The 18,564-nt window shown below is 42.2% G+C and overlaps 1 protein-coding gene across 17 annotated transcripts in view; it reads left to right on the forward strand.

Moving 5' to 3' along the window:
- Positions 1 to 18,564, forward strand: part of Pex5l (peroxisomal biogenesis factor 5 like) — a 212,252-nt gene that overhangs the window by 158,973 nt on the left and 34,715 nt on the right. For 16 of the 17 annotated variants that reach the window (XR_013051994.1, XR_013051993.1, XM_006971126.4 and 13 more), the window contains one exon: positions 1,161 to 1,256. Coding sequence is in view for 14 of the 17 variants with exons in the window: in XM_006971126.4 (XP_006971188.1) it covers positions 1,161 to 1,256 (96 nt within the window). In the remaining 3 variants the exon portion in view is untranslated. Of the gene's footprint in view, positions 1 to 1,160; positions 1,257 to 9,250; positions 9,352 to 18,564 lie in introns of those variants that run through there. The other variant, XM_076573886.1, reaches the window with a different exon arrangement.

Genomic DNA, 18,564 nt, shown 5'->3' on the forward strand with positions numbered 1-18,564 from the left:
TGTATTTGTATATCCTTATTAATAAAATACATTGTACCCCAAGAGTGTTGTATGAGAACAGTAGTGAATGGAGTCTTCAAGAAAGATAAGTTGCCATAGCCCTAGAACCTGTGACTATCACCATGCACAGGGAAGACAGGGCTCAGTGGGTGATCTGGAAAGAAGGGAAGTTTCCTGTGATGTTTGGGAAAGCCCCGATTGCATTCCAGGCAGCTTATAAGAGTGAAACAGGGAGGGGAAGGGCTGAGAGAAAAGAGGCACCATGACCATAACCCACCTGAAGCCCCCGCTTACAGGAAGGAGCAGGCAGCAGACCTCCCCAGAGGTGCGGAGAGAGCAAGCCCACCACCACTGTGGCTATGAACCTCTAGCCTCCAGAACACTGAGTGTCTAGCTTTCTTTTTTGTTTCCAAAGCTGAGGACCGAACCCACGGCCTTGCGCTTGCTAGGCAAGCGCTCTACCACTAAGCAAACCACTCAGTTTGTGAAAACACATTTTTGGCTGCCCTAGAACACAGAGCCAAGCAGACTTGCTAGAAAATTCTCTAGTATAGTAGGAAGAAATCAAGCAATTCCAGTTTGCCTTTCATAAGAAGTACTGGATTTCTTCTCAGCCTCCTGTACAGTGATTGGGAAGCTGTGCTCTACCACAATGACTCAGAGTTCACACCGGGCCTGAGACTATTACACAAGAATCCATACGAAGACACACATTCATTTGAAGCAATCCTAGATTGGTTGACTTGCTGCCTGAAAAATACTTTGAAAACACTTTTCAAGGCGCTGAGGAGATGGCTCAGCTCAGTCAGTAAAATGCTTGCTGAGTTCAGACCCCAGCACTCATGTGCAAAGTCAGGCCTGGTGGTGCGTACCTGTAATCCAGCACTGGGGACGAGGAGAGAGGAGTGTCCTCAGAGATCACTGGCCAGAAAGAGTAGGCAGGAAGAGAGCCTATCTCAAACAGTAAAATGGATGATGCTCTAGGAATGGTACCACAGGTTGACCTATGTACTCTGTGTGCACACACAAAACACATATACGGACACACATACACGTGGAATCCTTTGGAACTCTAGGGAGCAAGGGGAGAAAAAGAAAACTGCTTCTGCTTTTGTGCCCCGTGATGTCAGTAATGCATCACCTGTTTTGGTTTATTTCAGGCTCGGCTCACCAAAGAACATCGCTGGGGGAGCGCTCTGCTCTCCAGGAACCATTCCTTAGAAGAGGAGTTTGAAAGAGCAAAAGCAGCGGTAGAGGTAACTCTTAAACAAGAACTCTGCACTCCAAGTTTCTGAGGGTGGCATTCAAAAATCTCAAACTACAGAGAGATGCAGAGGAAATGGAACTGTGGGCATGAGAAAAGCAGGAGGATAGTTGTTGGGATGAGAGTGTGCCAGAGAACCTTTGATTCCCCACCAGGATGACAGGAAGTGTCTGTGCTTCTACTGGTTCTGTGATCAGTTGACGATGCGAGTCTGAAGCCTGGATCAGAAAGCACTCCGAGGCTAGCCTGGGTTCCATGGATTTGTTCAGTGGAAACCCATCTTAACCAGCACCATTAATCCTTAGTACTAGGTGTCCAAGCACTGTTAGTGGGTGGAAAAAAATACTTTAAACACTAATTTCTAACTGTTTCATCTTCTAATGGAGAGAAAGGGGAGAGAGGAGGAAGGCCAAAGGATAGAAGAAACAGACGAAAAGCAGTTCTTGCAGGTTCTTTTACCCGGTTCCCTCCTGGCAGAGCAGGCAGGGTGGCTCGCAGATGTTGGGCGCTGATCGCAGCCTCCATAGCTGCTCTTTGAGCATGGAGCTTTGTTCTTAGACTCGAGCATGATCCTGTTAATACCTCTGTTGCCACTGGTGATTTCAATCTTGAAACTGCAGGCACTCTTGGAATATGCCTCACTTATGCAGCCTTCTCACCCCTAGAGTTCAGATGAAATGATTATATTAAGGGTGGTCTTCCAGGAACTCTATACTCAGGGTGCGGGAAAAGCCTATTTGCAATTTAATGTTACCAGGTTCTGTTCTGGGAAATCATCTCAGCCCTGATTCATAGCATTCAGAAACCCAGTAAGAGCATACTTTTATCTCCCCACGCCAAAATCGTTCAAATTCCCTCTTTAATTTTAAACTTCTCTAATTTAAAAAAAAAAAAAAAGCTAATGAATATTTTAGTGTTCTGAGCAGGAGCCACTGATGTAGTTAGTCAAGACCAGCTGTGTTCAATCAGGTTGCTCAAATGCATGGAGCCTGTAGCTTAAATTATCTTAATGTAAGTTTTTCAGTTTTAAGAGCTAATTTAAATATATCTATTGAGCCCCTACTGTGTGTGGTACACAGCAGTAGCTCTCAGACTGCTATTGAGACACAAAGAATCTTGGGTCAAGAAAGACATTAGCATTTGGTCTCATTTGTAATGAGAAAGATAATGAATTTAAACCCGAAAGACTCCACAGTGGAATTGATTGACAAGGAAAATGTACTTAAGTACATATTCATTGAATTGAATCTGAGTTTGGGTCATAATCTAAAAACCCCTCTCTCCTACTAGGAAAATAATTTTTTTAACTCTTGACAAATTACTCCTGTTTCTACCTGGACAAATACAAATAGGGGCAACCTCCCTCTTTTCAAGAAAACGCATTTCCATCTTGAAAGCTACTAATTATCCACAGGCTCTTTCTTATAATGAAAATGACATGACAGAAAATTTCTGTGTTGCCTGGTGTCGACTTTCCTCACTTCCATCCACCTCTAAACAATACTCACCTCACTTCACCAAACTGTCTTTCGCCTTCCCTGTCTCTTGGTTGTTATTCCAATGCATCCCTTGCAGCTACAGGACAACATCATGTCGGTAACCAGTCTATACCTCAGTGCCCAACCTCTGTGGCTCTGTATCACAGCTCCCTGGAGTCTGTAGTTTACTTTAGTAGATTCATTTAACATGCATTCATTTAACATGCATGCTGCCTACAGTACTGGCTGCTGAACTAAGGGCTAAAGACAAAGGACCCAGCCTTAAACAACTACAAGACCATCACAGGGAGCAGAGGACCTTCTGCTGGAGTTTCATCTGTGAGATGAGGGCTTGGGCTTCTCCTATCCTAAAACCCAAAAAAAATCATGTCTTAAAATAAAAGGAGTGGTAGAGACAGGATTCCCAGCTAATCAGAAAAGTGAGTGACTTTCTTCAGCCTGGTGCTGAGAACCTTCCTTAAGGACTGAAAAGAGATGGTAGTACCAGAGGGATAAATAGTTGTGGAGAAAAAATGGGGGAGGGAGGTATTTACACTAAGCTAATGTTAAATTGGGCCTATAAAACCTCACGCATCTGCGGGCTTTTGGACTCCACACGTCACTCTTTCTCAGAGTATTATCTATATTCATGGCAGAAGACACAACCTCATCCCTTCCTAGACTCCCCAGCTCCTCAAACTGTCACCTTGGGAGTGAGTTCAGCATATGAATCTTGGAAAAATGCCCAAATTGCAGCAGAGCCTGTGCGCCCAAATGTTCACAGTGTTTATTCTTGGATGGCTGCACTTGGGGGTAAATCATTTTATTCTATTGTCTTATCTGCATTTTTCTCTAGCCTGTGACATTGCTAACTGGAGGGAGTCTTACAGTGAGATGTAAGATTCTTAATTACATTTTTATTTAGTGTGTGTGCATGCACATGCATATGTGGAGGTTAGAGGACAGCTTGATGGAGTAATATGTTTCTCTCCTTCCACCATGTGGGACCTGGGATTGAACTAGGTCATCAGGTTTGGTGGCAGCTTCCTTTACCCACTGAATCATCTCACTGGCTCCAGAACATAAGATTCTTAAAGGAAATTGAGGGTATCAGTTGGTAGAATGCCTGCCTTAGATTCAGGAGACCTTGGGTTCTATTTCCAGTACTGCATTAACCAAATGTGCTAGTACACACCCATAATTTCAACACTCACATGCTGGAGAAACTGGAACTCAAGATCCTCCTCAACTACATAGCATAGGAGACTGTATAAGACCTGGTCTCAAGGGAAAAGGGTTCCTAAAAGACCAATTGTGAATGAGGTCTGCCGGACTGGGAGAGGTTAGAGAGGATAATGGGAGATGTGAATATGATCACAGCCCATTATACATAGGTATGAAATTGTCAAAAATAAAAGGTAAAAATAAATAAATAAAAGGAAAACTGGTGCTGCTGGTTGTTTCTTGAAAGGCAGTTCTAAATACCAGTAACATCCAGATGAAGCGGACCAGAATATGTGTCTCAGTGGTTAAGAGCATGTACTGCACTTGTAGAGGACTGAAGTTCAATTTCCAGCACCCACATTAGATAGCTCACAACTGCCTATAACTCCAGCTCCAGGGGATCTCATGCCCTCTTCTGGCCTCCACGAGCACCTGCACTTGCCTAAACATAGCTCCTACACAGACACACATACATACACATAATTAAAAAATAAATCCAATGCCTTTTAACCTGGTTCCTCTCCACCTGGTCCCTCTCTACCTGGTTCCTCTCCACCTGGTCCCTCTCCACCTGGTCCCCTCTCCACCTGGTCCCTCTCCACCTGATCCCTCTCCACCTGGTCCCTCTCCACCTGGTTCTTCACCTCCTGCTTCCTGTCTGTCTTCTGCCCTTCAGTCCCACCCCTGACCTGAGCTCTAACACACCAAGTTTATTATCTGTGCCTCTACTTGCTATTTTCTGTGGGTGCATTCCTCTCCCAGGTCCTCATGGAGTGGGGTCCTTCATGTTACTCACACTGTAGCTGAAGTGGCAGTCCCCTAGAAAAGCCCATGTAAATCCCATTAACTGTTACATTGCCAGGGATATTCCTGCTTTGCATTTATCACTGGATCTGTCCTACACATTTTTGGCTGTTACATATCTTTTTCTGTAAAGTGTGGCTTCCATGAGAGATGATGCTTTCTCTTGTATTTGTCTATGTGAAATATAAATTGGCCTGGTGCTTCCTCATTGACTTGTGTCCATACTTGTGATAGTTTTCATTGTCAACTGAATACATCCTAATCATCTGGGAATAGGGAACCTCAACTGAAGACTTGTCCAGATCAGATTGACCTATGGCCATGTCTATAAGAGATTGTCTTGATTGGTGGTTGATATGAGAGGGCCTAGCCCACTGGGCAGTCCTATCCCTAGGCAGGTGAGTCTGTGTAGTATAAGAACGCTAGCTGAGCATGAGACAAGGAGCAGACCAGCAACCAGCACTCCTCCTTGGTTTCTGCTTCAAGCTCCTGCCTGGAGTTCCTGCCCTGACTTCCCTCAGTGATGGACTGGCAACTTAGAAACATAAGATGAAGTAAACACTTCTCTTCCTAAGTTGTTCTAGTCATTCTGTTCATCACAGCAACAGAAAGCAAACTAGAGCACAGTTCCCCAATATCTTCTGGAACAATTCTTGGTCCTTAGCATATGCTGAGTGAAGGGATGTCTGTGTTGATCACCACATGGGTAACCCTTCCTTCTGTCTGTTTCCTGTTGTATATAAAGTGTCGTATAACCTTCCACTGTAAGAGCAGCTTCATTTTGACGCCGTTCTTACATGACTCACGGTCACTTAAGGACTATGATGAACTGTCCCCTGTGGTCATCTCCACCTCAATAACACAGGAAGTGCCAACCAATCACTCAATGATGTAGCACAGGCATAGTTTATACTCACACTGGATAAGCTCACTTTTCCTTGTATTAAGACCTAAACCTGTGATTTCGCTCATTTTTAAGATAAAATGCCCTAGCGCTAGAAGAAGAAGAAAAAGTACATTGAAGAGCAGATGCACATTTATTGCATCTATAAACGACCTACCAGCCTGTTAGTAATTCAAAGGCAGGCACTGTTTGAGGTCACCTTGAACTACTCCTTCTGGCGATGTTTCTTATGAGGGAGACGTTTTCCCTCCATCTCCCATCTTTCCACCAAAGAAAAAAGAAAAATGCAAATTCACTTCTATCTAAAGTATCATGATTTTCAAACAAAGAGCTGGTGTTTTTCTTTTAGGCGTAAAAAAAAAAATATGCATCTTCCCCTTGTGAAAGGAAGAAGCCCTTCCTCTACGCTTCCTTCTGGATTTCTCACAGCCACCCTCACCACTGCTGTCAGCTGCAGTGGGTACCTAGGGTGGATGCAGAGAGGCACAGGGAAGAGGTGCAGAGAAGGTGCCCCAGGGGCTCTGGAAGGCCTGAAGCGGCCTCCTAGGAGCAGAGGTCCCTGGAGAGAGCCATTCTGCAACTGTGAAGGAGAGAGAAGGTCACCTGGCAGTCAGCACCCCTCAGCCATGAACCGAAAATACCTCCTTCATCACCATCGGCAGGCCGGGAGCGAGCAGGGCAACATCTGGTGTTGTGCTCAGCTGGTTAAGGTGCCTCTTCCACTTTGAGAATCAATTAGAGTAGAAACAAATTCATCAAACATGTTTAGATGTGGGCAAAAGCACCAGGAAATTGAGCAGGATCATCCCTACCCTTAGGGAGGAACAGGGTGAAGAGCCAAAGATCTGTATGGGTTAGAGCTAGTCCAGGGCGGCGTATCCTATGTCCTAGTGATTCACACAGCCATCCCCACACCAGCCTTGACCAGACCACACCTCACTCCCTGCTCTTGGTGCTGGTCAGAATCTAGGAAGAAACAGGGCCCACAGATGCTTTCCTGATAAACAAGTGAACAAATCCACAGTGTGCCCCTCTCCTGGGCACCTCTTGTCTAGATAGCTGATGACAGACTCCAAACCCTAAGTCACAGAAAGTTTTGCCCCTGGTATTTGGCCATGTTCCACTGAGCTAAAATGTTATTGCTGTATGTATCTTACACGTTTTAAGCATGTTGTCACAGATCCATTTTACCCTCAGGAGATACTCTTCTGAGCAGATTTTGAAAAGAAATAATAAAATACGTGAGTGAGGGAAACCAATGTACAAGCAAGGGAAAGGGTGCCATCAGAGGCTGGGATAGCCAGTGAAGTCTAAACCCCATCTGGCTAATGAGTTCAGAACAACACATTCTACCATAATGACATTCTAGACCCCTAAGGTCCTCCAGTCCCATAAACCTGTTCTATCTGAACATCTCTTAGATGCTTATGGCTGTTTAAAATGTCTGTGACTTCTTTAAATGTGGCATTTAGTTCCTCCTTAGTGTGGGCAGACTTAGTGACTCACTTCTAAAAAGGTAGAAACTGTGGACTGAACTTGAAGCTCACATCATAGAATGCACCATGACCTCCTCCGTACTTACTCTCAAATAACTCGATCTGTGGGAAACCCAACCACCATTTCACTACATTAGCCCGAGTAGTGAGACGCGACAGCTCTCTACCGACAGCTGGCCAGGGACTGAGGCTCCTGCCTCAGTCCCTTGTATGTAGGTTCTCCAGATCCTTGGAGCCTTGAATGATTGTGGCCTCAGCCAACATCTTAATCCCAAATTCATGAGAGATCCTGAGCAGAACCTTCCAGGTAGCTACTCCCAAATTCCTGCCCTTCAGAAATGGCATGCTACGGTAAAGGCTTGTTTGAAATTGCCAGCCACTGGGATGATGTAAGAAACAGCAGCTATCGATGACATCACTCTGCTTCCTGCAGTTCCCAGCATGGCCTGGTATAGTTCTCTCTCCCCCTTGTCCATCACCAACACATTTCAGTACTGCAAGACTGGAAGGCCACATGTAGCACAGAAGTGATGTGTTCTTCCATTCTCGACTGGGAATTTTCAAACTATCTCCTCGCTTGTAACCTGTTTTCTACTTGGCCTGGTTGATTCCCAAGACAGTGAGTAACAGACCTTTGTGTGGCAACCTGGATCTGGATCAGGCACCCATTTTTTTCTGCTATAGTTTTGTCTGTCACAAAGGACATGTCCTCAGGATAACTTCAAGTTTGAGGTTAATGCTCCAGTCAGTAGCCTATACAGAATTGGAAAAAGTAGCATATACAGAACTATAAAAACACAGGTAGTGAAAGAGTTAATACTAACTGGCAGTCTCTTGGTGGCTACCCTAGGGTGAATGTTTGTGCCGCCAACACCTAAATGTGTATGTTCAAACCTAATTCCTCCATAGGATGGTATCAGGGAAAGGGGCTTTGGGAGGGAGGGAGGGCAGAATGACATGGCACTCATTAATGGCATCAGCGCCCTGATACAAGAGCCCAAAGAAGCTGTCATGTCAGTCTTGGACCTCCTAGCCAGAGCTGCAATGGCTGTTCATTAGGTCCACTATGAGTGGCATCATTTCTAAAGAAAGCTGAGTGCTGGGATGGTGCGATCAGTAATACACTTTCCTTGCAAACATAAAGAACTGAGTTCTAATCCAGATGCAGAGACACAGAATTTTAATCCCCGTGCTGGGGGAGGGGGATGGAAACAGGGTGCGAGTCCAGATTCACTGGCCAGCCAGCTAACTTATCTAGAATGCTACAGGCCAATGAGAGACCCCGTCTTAAACAACAGAGAAATAAAATAGTTAAATGGTGCCTGAGGAATGACATCTAAGGCTATTCTCTAACTTAGACACACATATGCACGTGCACACACACATACACACACACACACACACACACACACACACACCTGCACACATGTGAACATTCATACAGAGAGAGAGAGAGAGAGAGAGAGAGAGAGAGAATGAGCACCAAGAATGTGACCTTTCTCTCTTTAGATTTGATTCGGAGAGGCCATATTCAAAACAACAAAGTAGCTAAACCCTGCCTCAATGACATAAGCATAAAAATGCTGTCCTGGAATTTTATTTTTACTGGAAACTACTTGCTTTGTATGTACTACGGGGCCTCTGAAACAGTAGATGATTGAACAGAACTGGAGAGTGTTCCCAAATGGCTTTTCTTAGTATAGGATTGTGTGAGGATGTGCTGACTCAGATGCCCTCCTCCCAAGGAGACTGCCTCCAGTGCCCGCTCAGGTTTCCTCTAGCTTCCTCTGAGGGCATCTCCTCTTTGAAGCGACTGGAAGGGATTAGTGGATTAAACACTCCTTAAATCCTTCAGACTTAGAGTCAATATCCAGGAAAGACCTTCTGAAGATCTATAAAGACATCCTCTGGGAAGTTAACTCTTTGAGAACCTGGGGCTTAACTGTCTAAGAGACAGGTTTCTTAAGACTTAGCTCATCATGTGAGTGTGACGCTGCCCACATGTTAGGTCACATAAAGGTGAGGTGTGAAGTCATAGGGAGATGGCTAAAATTCCTTGGCTTGCACGCTGAAAAATTTCCTTCTGTTTCATACAAAGTTTTGATTTCTAAAAGCAAACGAGTGTGAAAAGGAGGGGCTTGTGATTTGGATGGACACATGAAAGTATCACTGAATTCATAGGTAAGCGTTCACCTAAAAGGATGAGAGATAGTCTGGCCTTGCTCTAGCCCTTCAGCGTCGGAGTAATGGGCACATCCCACAGTCCCACATTCTCCCAGTGCCCCTGCTGTGCTCTGTAAAACTCCATCTTAACAAAGTCTTTAGCTTGCACCATCCTAACCAAACCTCAGGTGATCTACTAGACTCACCACAGACCAAAAAACAGTCTGGAAAATTCCCTAAACTTCAAATCTGTGTCTCAGACTCTGCCTTCCAGACATGAGCTCATCTGCAAATATTTACTAAACAAATGCACATACAGCAAGATGACCATGGGAAGGCAGACTTGTCTGAGGCCCTCAGAAGGAACTAACAAGATCTTAACTTTTGTTCCTTCCTTCCAGACCGTCTCCAATCACCAGAGAGCCTAGAGCCTAAAACACTTTAAACCAGGCTGGAGTGATGACTCATCACTAGCATGAGGACTGGAGTTCAGATCCCCAGAAACCCCTCCCCCACCCACCCCAAAATAATGCTGGGGTTACAGCTCACCTGTAATTCCAGCCTCAGAAGGCAGTCGAGCAATCCTCAGGGCAGGCTGGCTAGCAAGCTCTGAGTTTGATTAATAGACCCTGCTACCTAGAAAAGTGTGAAGGAACAATTAGAGGATAATTCTCAGCATAACCTCAAACCTCCACATGCACACACACCATGTGTGCCCACACACATGCAAACATGAATGCACACACACATTTGTGTGCCCACACACATACAAACATGAATGCGTGTGCGCGCGCGCACACACACACACACACACACAGAAAGGGGGAGAGAAATAGTTTAAACCATTTGTGGCCAGCTCTGTACCTGGGAATCACATGTTAAACTTAATGTGAAGAAAAGCAAAGAGCACAATAATGTACATGGGAAAGCCTCCAACAGGACATGGTGTTGGTTGTGATTTCATCTGAACCACATGGGGCCTCAGCTTTCTCGTCAGTAAATTAAATTAGGTTTAGAATTAACTTGCTTTATCCAATTAAGAGGAAAATGAATTAACATTTTATTTTAATAACTGTGCATCTATTTAAATATATCCTACAAAATACATCCACAGCTTTCAACTGGAAACTACACAGATATCATCAGGCAAGGCTAGAGTAAATTCTGCCCATGTAAGCAAAATACCTGCATCAGGTACAAAGTGGATTAAGCATATACAGTCATGTATAAACATGACAAATTTGTAGTTGGGATCAAGTGACTGGAGTTTGGGGAAATGAAACTGTGACTTATTAAGTGCAATTATTCTAGTAACATGAGTAATTCATCAAGATTCATCAAGATTCACCCAAAATGCAATGGCTCAGACCGACCAGTTATTTCTTTTGAGTAGCAGAAGTCGGCTCTATCTGGAGGATGTGACATGATGACAGCACAGAGGGTCCCAGGTTCCCGAGTCCCTGGGTGACTCAGGCCAGAACCCAGGGCATCTTGGAAGAGGCTGCTCCTCCTTCTAACGCCCTCTAGCCAAAGAAACCATCCTTCATGGGAATGTTTTGTTCTTTGTCACACTCCATAGGCTGGACTTTCGTACCAGGCTCTACCTCATTGCTCAGCGAAAGGGCATGTAACCCATCCTAAATCCACAGGGCTCAGGATAAATGTGACTGTCAGAGGAGGTGGGCCTCATGCTGTGTGGCCATCCAGCAAGGGCAAAGTAAAAGTAGAGCTGTGGCCGAGGATCTGAACACTCGGTGCACATCCAGCCTTCTACTTCCAGAAAGGCTGCTGAGCCCCACAAGGACCAATCCTAACTTTTACAAAAACTAAAAATTAATCTGTAACTTGATTTCTGGACATTAAAAATGAGTATTAGTTTTCATTGGCTATTTAAATAGTTTTTTAATTATCAATAAAGAATGCAATAATAATTATAGCCATGGTGTAACCCCAGTACTTAGGAGGTAGAAGCAAAAGAATCAAAGAGTTCAAGGCCATCCTCAGCTTCATAATGAGTTTGAGACTAGCCTGGGCTACCTGCAACTCTTTCAAAAGAGAAACAACCAGTGTATTGATGATAACTAAGTACATTGTTTGATTCTTTTTTACATTAAATTCATTTTAACTAGGGCTATAGAGATGGCTCAGTGGTTAAGGGCACTTGCTGCTCTTCCAGAGGATCGGAGTTCAGTTCCCAGCACCCACATGGCAGCTTAAAACCATCTTTAACTCCAGTTCCAGGGAACTTGATGCCCACTTCCAGCCTCCATGCACACCAAGCATGTATGTTGCACACATGTACACATACAGGCAAAACAACCATACACATGAAATAAAAATTAGTAGATGTATGAGATGATATGTTACAATTCATTATGAGTGTGTACTATTGACAAGTTAGATGCATTTGCTTATGTGACAGGCTTCTTCTGGCTTTTTGAAATGTACAGTGAATCTCTGGCATATAATCACACTACTGTGTGATAGGGCATCCGAGCTCTTTGCTCCCATCTAATAGTAACACTGAACTCATGGGTCAGCTTTTCTCCTCCCCTCCCTCTCCTCCTACTATTGACTGCCTCTGGTAACCACCATCCACTCTGAGCTTCTATGGGGATCAGCTCTTTTATGTTCTGTTTATGAGTAAGACCAGGTGTTATTTGTCCTGTCTCTGACTTCCTCTCCTTAACAGAATGTCCTTTAGTTCAATCCATGTTGTCACAAATAATAGGATTTTTAATCCCTTTTGTAGCCAAATTCTATTCCATTGCACACATAGAACCACATTTCTTTAGCAGTTCATCAGTTAATGAACAGTCAGTGATTTCTGTTTCCTGTTATTCTGAGTGAAATGGGGTACAGACGTCTTCTCCATGTGCTGACTTTGTTTCTTTGTGTATATGCTCAGGAGTGGGATTTCTGAATCCTACAATTCCATTTTGAATGTTTGGAGGAACCTGCATTCTGCCTCCACAATGGCTGTCCTCATTTACAGTCCCATAAGCACGGTGCACTGGTTCCCTTTCCTGCCTTCTGACTAGTGCTTGTTGTCAGTGGTCTTATGGGCAACAACCATTCTTACTGCTGTGAGGTGTTGTATCATTGTGATTTCAGTTAGTCACACTAAGCATATTTTCATGTACTTGTTGGCCAAGATTTGCCTCTCATCTTTTGAGAAGTCCCTGTTCAGATATATTGCCTATTATTGTTTTTTATTACCATATAATAATGTTTTACTATGATCTTTGAACACATGTGCATAGTGTATTTCTCTTACTTACTCCTGACCCTCTCTCCTCATACTTCTGCTGATGCCTTTCTTCCTTCCAACAAGACCCTCTTCCACTTTCATGTATTTTTGTGACTCATTTGGTTCTTACAGTATCATGAGTGAGGGGTTATTTACAGAAGTATAAGCAAGCTACCCAGGGCTACCACACTGAAGAAAATGCCCTCCACCACCATCCATTGACTTTGCCTATACATCATGAGGGAAAGGTGGGGCCTCATGAGTCTCACCCCTCCATGACAGAAGGTGGACAGGCTAAGAGCTCAGGAGTATAACAGCTGTGACAGTCCTGAAAGACAGCATTCCCTCCCTTCCTGTGGCTCCTACGTTCTTTCCAGGCCCTCTTCTGCCATGTCCTTGTGCTGTGCAGTAGGGGTGATACAGGTGTCCTATTGGGACAGACACTCAGCAGTCACTCACCAGAACATTTTGACGAGTTATGAGCCTCTGCGATAGCCATCACCATCCACTTCCACAAAAAGAAGCTTCTCTGACCAAAGCTGACTGCCTCACTAACCAATGGCATAAACTCAAATATTCAGAAGGCAGATGACAGGCATGCCACGTGCATTTAGCAACACAACAGCAGTAGCTTCCTCACTGGGGTTCATAACCTTCCTAACCACCAACCTTTGTCCAGATGTGTTAGCTCCAGTGGCGTAGACATCAACTCCAATCAGAAAATGTTTGGTTACCTCCATAACAGTAACACCACTATTGCAACTGTGGACACATCTTGCTGGGAGACCAAACGTATAACACACAGGGGACCACAGATGACTAAGAATATAGCAATTCTCTTCCAGTGTCCTGCATATAACCCTCCATCACTAGAAAAGCTAGCCAACAGGGTGGAAGCTTCCAGATCAATTCCAGTTTGGTTTTTTCATGTCCTACAACCAAAATGTGTGGTGTCTTCAGCAATAAGGCCTTGCCATCTCATTTCAGTATATTGTGAATTTTAATTGAGTTATTTGAGGGTTTATTGGTTTTTTGTTTGCTTGCTGTTGAGTTTTTAACAGTTCCTTGTATGTTCTAGATCTCATTTCTTATCAAGTATATTCTTTGCAAATATTTCCTTTTTTCTTGTAGATTGCCTTTTTACTCAGTTGATTATTACTCAAATAGAATCCTAACTCATTACAGTGTCTGAAATATTCTCATGTTTCTGAGCATTTTCCCATTTTCAGTTGTCTCATTTAACTCTTTAATAGTGGAGTTGCTTTCTGTAGTTATTAAAACACTGGGACCTCACTTGACTCTCCCTTGTAGGACACTGTTTATTGGGAAGACCCCTCTCACAGTACGTACTCTCAGCATCCTTGTCAACAATCACCTGGGCTCTCTGTTCTGCTCCACTGGTCTGTATGTCCATATTTGCATTAAACTGTGCTATTTCGATTACTCCAGGTTTATAGGATTGTTTACCTATTAAAACAGCCCTGTGCATTAGATAAGGTTCAGAAGGCACTGGTCCTTCACTGCTCCTGGCTTCATGGATGGACTGCCACCAGGAGGTACAGCCTGCTCTGAGGAAGGGTCTTCCCACTGCTTTTTAATCCTTCTTGGAAATATCCTCACAAACCCATATCAAGTAGACACAATTAAGCACCATGTACCTGATCCCTAGATCTACCACCAAGTTGGTGATTTAATTGGTCCTATTCAACTCAGATCTGGAATTCTGAAAACTTCTTTGAGCGACTACTCTAGAAAGAAATCTGGAAATCTCTGTGTTCAACCACTTCTCGGGCTGACTCCCATCATGATGGTCCATGAGTCTGTGATTAAGTCCAACCTTAAGTATTAGCTCTCAAAGAAAAATCACTCCAAAACCAGCCTGGTGACATACCTCTTTGTCTTGCAATCATTTCAATCAGAACAGATTTCCTTCTGTCCTGAGTTCCTGCTGAAGCCATGAGGAAAAAGAGAGTATCTAGCCGTGATTATTTTTGTTGAATTCATGGCATGGCCTTCCATGACCAGCTCCTGTCAGTTTTCATCCCTCTGACTTCTCATAGCAAATCTTCCCCTAACAAGTCTCTTGGGGATAAACAGGACATGCAGGTGTCCAACAGCTGCACTGCCCAAAGTGTGTCTCCTGCTTTCTGGCAAAGTTCTTCTAGATCTCTGTCCTGGGACTTCCTCACAGAAGTCTGCAGTGCATATTGTCTGTGGTGCTTCAGAGTTCCATTTCCCCTGTCGTTCTTCAGTGAGTTCTCTCTTTTATTGATATATGCATCCAAGCTAACAGATTTCAGCAAAAATAATCATGAGGAACAAGTCACAAGATGAATTCTATATAGATGATCAAGGTTCAACTAAAACTAAAAAAAAAAAAAAAAAACAGTATGCCATTCACAAATTAATTCTCATTCTGAACATTTTAGTTTGATGCTCTTAACAGTTCTACCAAGATTCATTACAAATGTATGACCTGAGCCAGAACGGTTTTATTTTTACTAAATAAGTGTCTTTAGCTCTCAACACTAGCTCCCAGGACACATTTGTTCTTTGTATGTTTATAGCCAGTGCACCATTCTGATGTCCACGATGCCCATTAGTGTACAGACAAAAATAGAAACACTCGTCCGTCCTGTCCAGGACTGTGGTGACCCAGCCCCAACTTATGTGTGACAATAACAGTGGGTAGACAGCAGCTCTGAGAGTTGCTGCTGCACGTAGTAGTGTTTGTGGCCTATTGTTAAAATGAGGTCTGCTCTGTAGCACTGCTATCCAGGGACCCTGTCACAGTTGGCACTTGGAGTTCTTTCACAGATCAAGAGCTTTTTCCATAAACTCACTAAACCACAATGGCTTCCAAGGGACATTTCTAATATGACTTGAATCATACTGCATGCCATTCATCTCCCTGACACTATTGACATTTAATTATATAATGCTAGATGAGATCACACAACCCCAGAAAGAAAAAAAAAACTGTGTGTTCTCTTTCATAGGCAGAATCTAGCAAATAATTTGCATATATAAACAACTGTCACGTGGGTACAGTATCGCATGCAAAAAAGAGAAGAAAGGCTAAGTATAAGGGGATAAGGAAGGACTGAATTCAGGCAATGGGCTTGAGTTTATATATAAAGCAAAATAGTTCTCTAATTTTAGCTCTGTCATGGTTTTGGGGGGGGTTGGTGGTAGATAAGTGCATAAAACATATTCAATATTGAAAATGTAAAATTTAATGTGAAGCTCCACAACTTGCATTCCAAATACCTGTCTAAGTGTGTAGAAGTTCATTGGGTTGTACAGACTTTGTGTCTGGCTAATTTTGGTGTGAGATGTTTTTAAAATGAAGTTTATTTACAAGTCAAGATAAAATAAAACCCATAAATAGATGAGCAATATATTTTAAGGGAGTTAGTAGCATTTTAATAATGTAACTACATAAAATAACCACAGGAGCTGGTAAGATGTACTTAAGATGGTACTTACTGCTAAGCTTAACAACCTGAGTTCAAACCCCAGGACCCATGTGACAAGAAAAAAGAACTGTCCATCACAGGTTGTCCTCTGACCTCCATATGGGAACTGTACCACATGGGCACATTCACATCCTAAAAAACTACATTCCACAAACCAACCCTAAAGAAAATACTTGGACTTCTTCCTTTCCTACTTGTATCTCTTTTATTTATTTCTCTTGTCTTATTGCTCTAGCTAAGACTCCAAGCACTGTAGTGGATAGGTGAGGTGAGAGTGGGCACATTTCTCATTCCTGATTTTAAAAGATATGATTTTGCTTTTCCATATTTAGTATAATTGGCTAAGGATTTTTTTGTCCATATGTACATTTGTCCATATGTCCATACAACCTTATTATGGTGACATATGTTCCTTCTTTTTCTGGTTTCTTCAGAGTTTTATCAGGAATGGATGTTGAACTTTGCTGAAGATCTTTTCTGAATCTATTGAGATGATCCTGTGATCTCTGTTATGTGTTCATGATCCTTATTTATGTGCTGCAATACCTTTCCTGAGCCAACATTGCATTTCTGGAATAAAACAACTTGGTTGGCCATGATATGTGATATTCTTAAGGTACTCTTGAATACAGTTTGTAAGAAATTAATTGAGAAATTGGCTCTGTAATTCTTTCCACAGCCTATCTGCTATGCGTATTTCTCTCATCAGCCTAAAATAATGCTTCCTGTATTTTCTTTAGGTTTGATTTCTGTGATATAATGTTTTAGGCTGTTTATGTTGTGAAGAGTTTTTCTTTCTCTTTCAAATAGGGCAGACAGTTTTGCTGAGTATATCAGTCTATGTTGGCCATCATAATTTTAAGATTTAGGATGCATTGCTCCAGGCTCTTCTGGCTTTCAAAGTTTTCATTGAGAAATCAGCTGTTATTCCGATGGGCTCTCCTTTATGTGTGACATGTGTTTTCTTTCTTGCACTTTCAATATACTTTCCTTTTCATGTATACTTAGTATTTGAACTGTGATGTGCCATGGGGATTTTCTTTTCTGGCCTTGTATATTTGATGTTCTATATGTTTCTTGTATCTGTATGCATGTGCCTTTCCTTAGTTTGGGGAAGTTTTCTTCTATGATGTTGTTGAATATCTGGTCTATGCCACTGACTTGGAATTCTTCTCCCTCAGCCATGCCTATACTTTAAAGGTTTGGTTTGCTCATAACCACATTCCTTGTGTTACGTTCCTGTATTTGTTTAAAAAAAAATTACTGTTCTTTGCTTATTTGTTCTATGCTTGTATTTCTTGGGTATCACTTGGGCATTTATTCTCCTTAAGCTCTTTCTCTTTAATTTCATTGAACTATTCCTTTGTGTCTTTTTTAAACTCCTTGAATTTTTTGATGAAGTTATGATTGTTCTTTTAAATTCTGTGTCTGTAGTTCATCTAGGTAATTCTAATTAGCAAATATTTCTACAGGACTGGTAGGGTTTGGAGAGAAGATACTGGCTTACTTTATTCTCAAGACCTCATAGTCTGTTTCTATCTTCTGCCTGACTCATTCTACTTATAAGGCTTTCTGTTGAGTTTTCCAGTTGAGCTATTAGGTTTTTCAATTCCATCTTCATCTTGAATTGATCCTCTTCAGTATTTCTATCTCCTTATTGAATTCCATTCTCATCTTAGATTGTCTTCATCATTTCCATTAGCCTTATGCTTGTATTTCTTGGGTATCACTTGGGCATTTATTCTCCTTAAGCTCTTTCTCTTTAATTTAATTTCTTTGTGTCTTTTTTAAACTCCTTGAATTTTTTGATGAAGTTTATGATTGTTCTTTTAAATTCTGTGTCTGTAGTTCATCTAGGTAATTCTAATTAGCAAATATTTCTACAGGACTGGTAGGGTCTGGAGGGAAGATACTGGCTTAATCTTTCATATTACTGGCATTCTTGTAATGAGATATGAGCATATGGACTTCCTTTGTTAGTTTTGAGTTTGTTATGAACAAAGCAAATTGAGAAAAAAAGAGAATATGTAAGGGATGGTTGGTTCCTGTGTTCATCAAGAATGCTGGCCTATAATTTTCTCTTTTCATTGTGTCCTTCCTGTATCTAGATAATACTAGCCTCATAGAATAGCTTTGGTAGAGTTACTTATCTTTGTATTTCAGAGGACAGTTTGAGAAGTATTAATATTAGGTCTTCTTTATTGGCTAGGTAGAATTTGGCAGTGATTCCATCTTACCCTGGACTTTTTTCAGGTAGATTATTCATTGTAGCTTTGATTCCTTGCTTACTATGGATCTGTTTAAGTTGTTTATACCTTCTTAATTTAATTTTGGTAGTTCATATAGTCCAGAAATGTATTTACTTCTTCTATGTTTGGGCGGATATATTTTCAAAACTACTTCTTCATGGTCCTCTGAACTTCATTCGAATCTGTTGTAACTCTTCATCTCTAGTTTTATTAATCTGGTCTTTTCTCTTTTTTTTTGACTGGTTTATCTAGG

This window comes from Peromyscus maniculatus, chromosome 6, assembly GCF_049852395.1.
Source record: "Peromyscus maniculatus bairdii isolate BWxNUB_F1_BW_parent chromosome 6, HU_Pman_BW_mat_3.1, whole genome shotgun sequence".
NCBI classification, from domain to species: domain Eukaryota; kingdom Metazoa; phylum Chordata; class Mammalia; order Rodentia; family Cricetidae; genus Peromyscus; species Peromyscus maniculatus.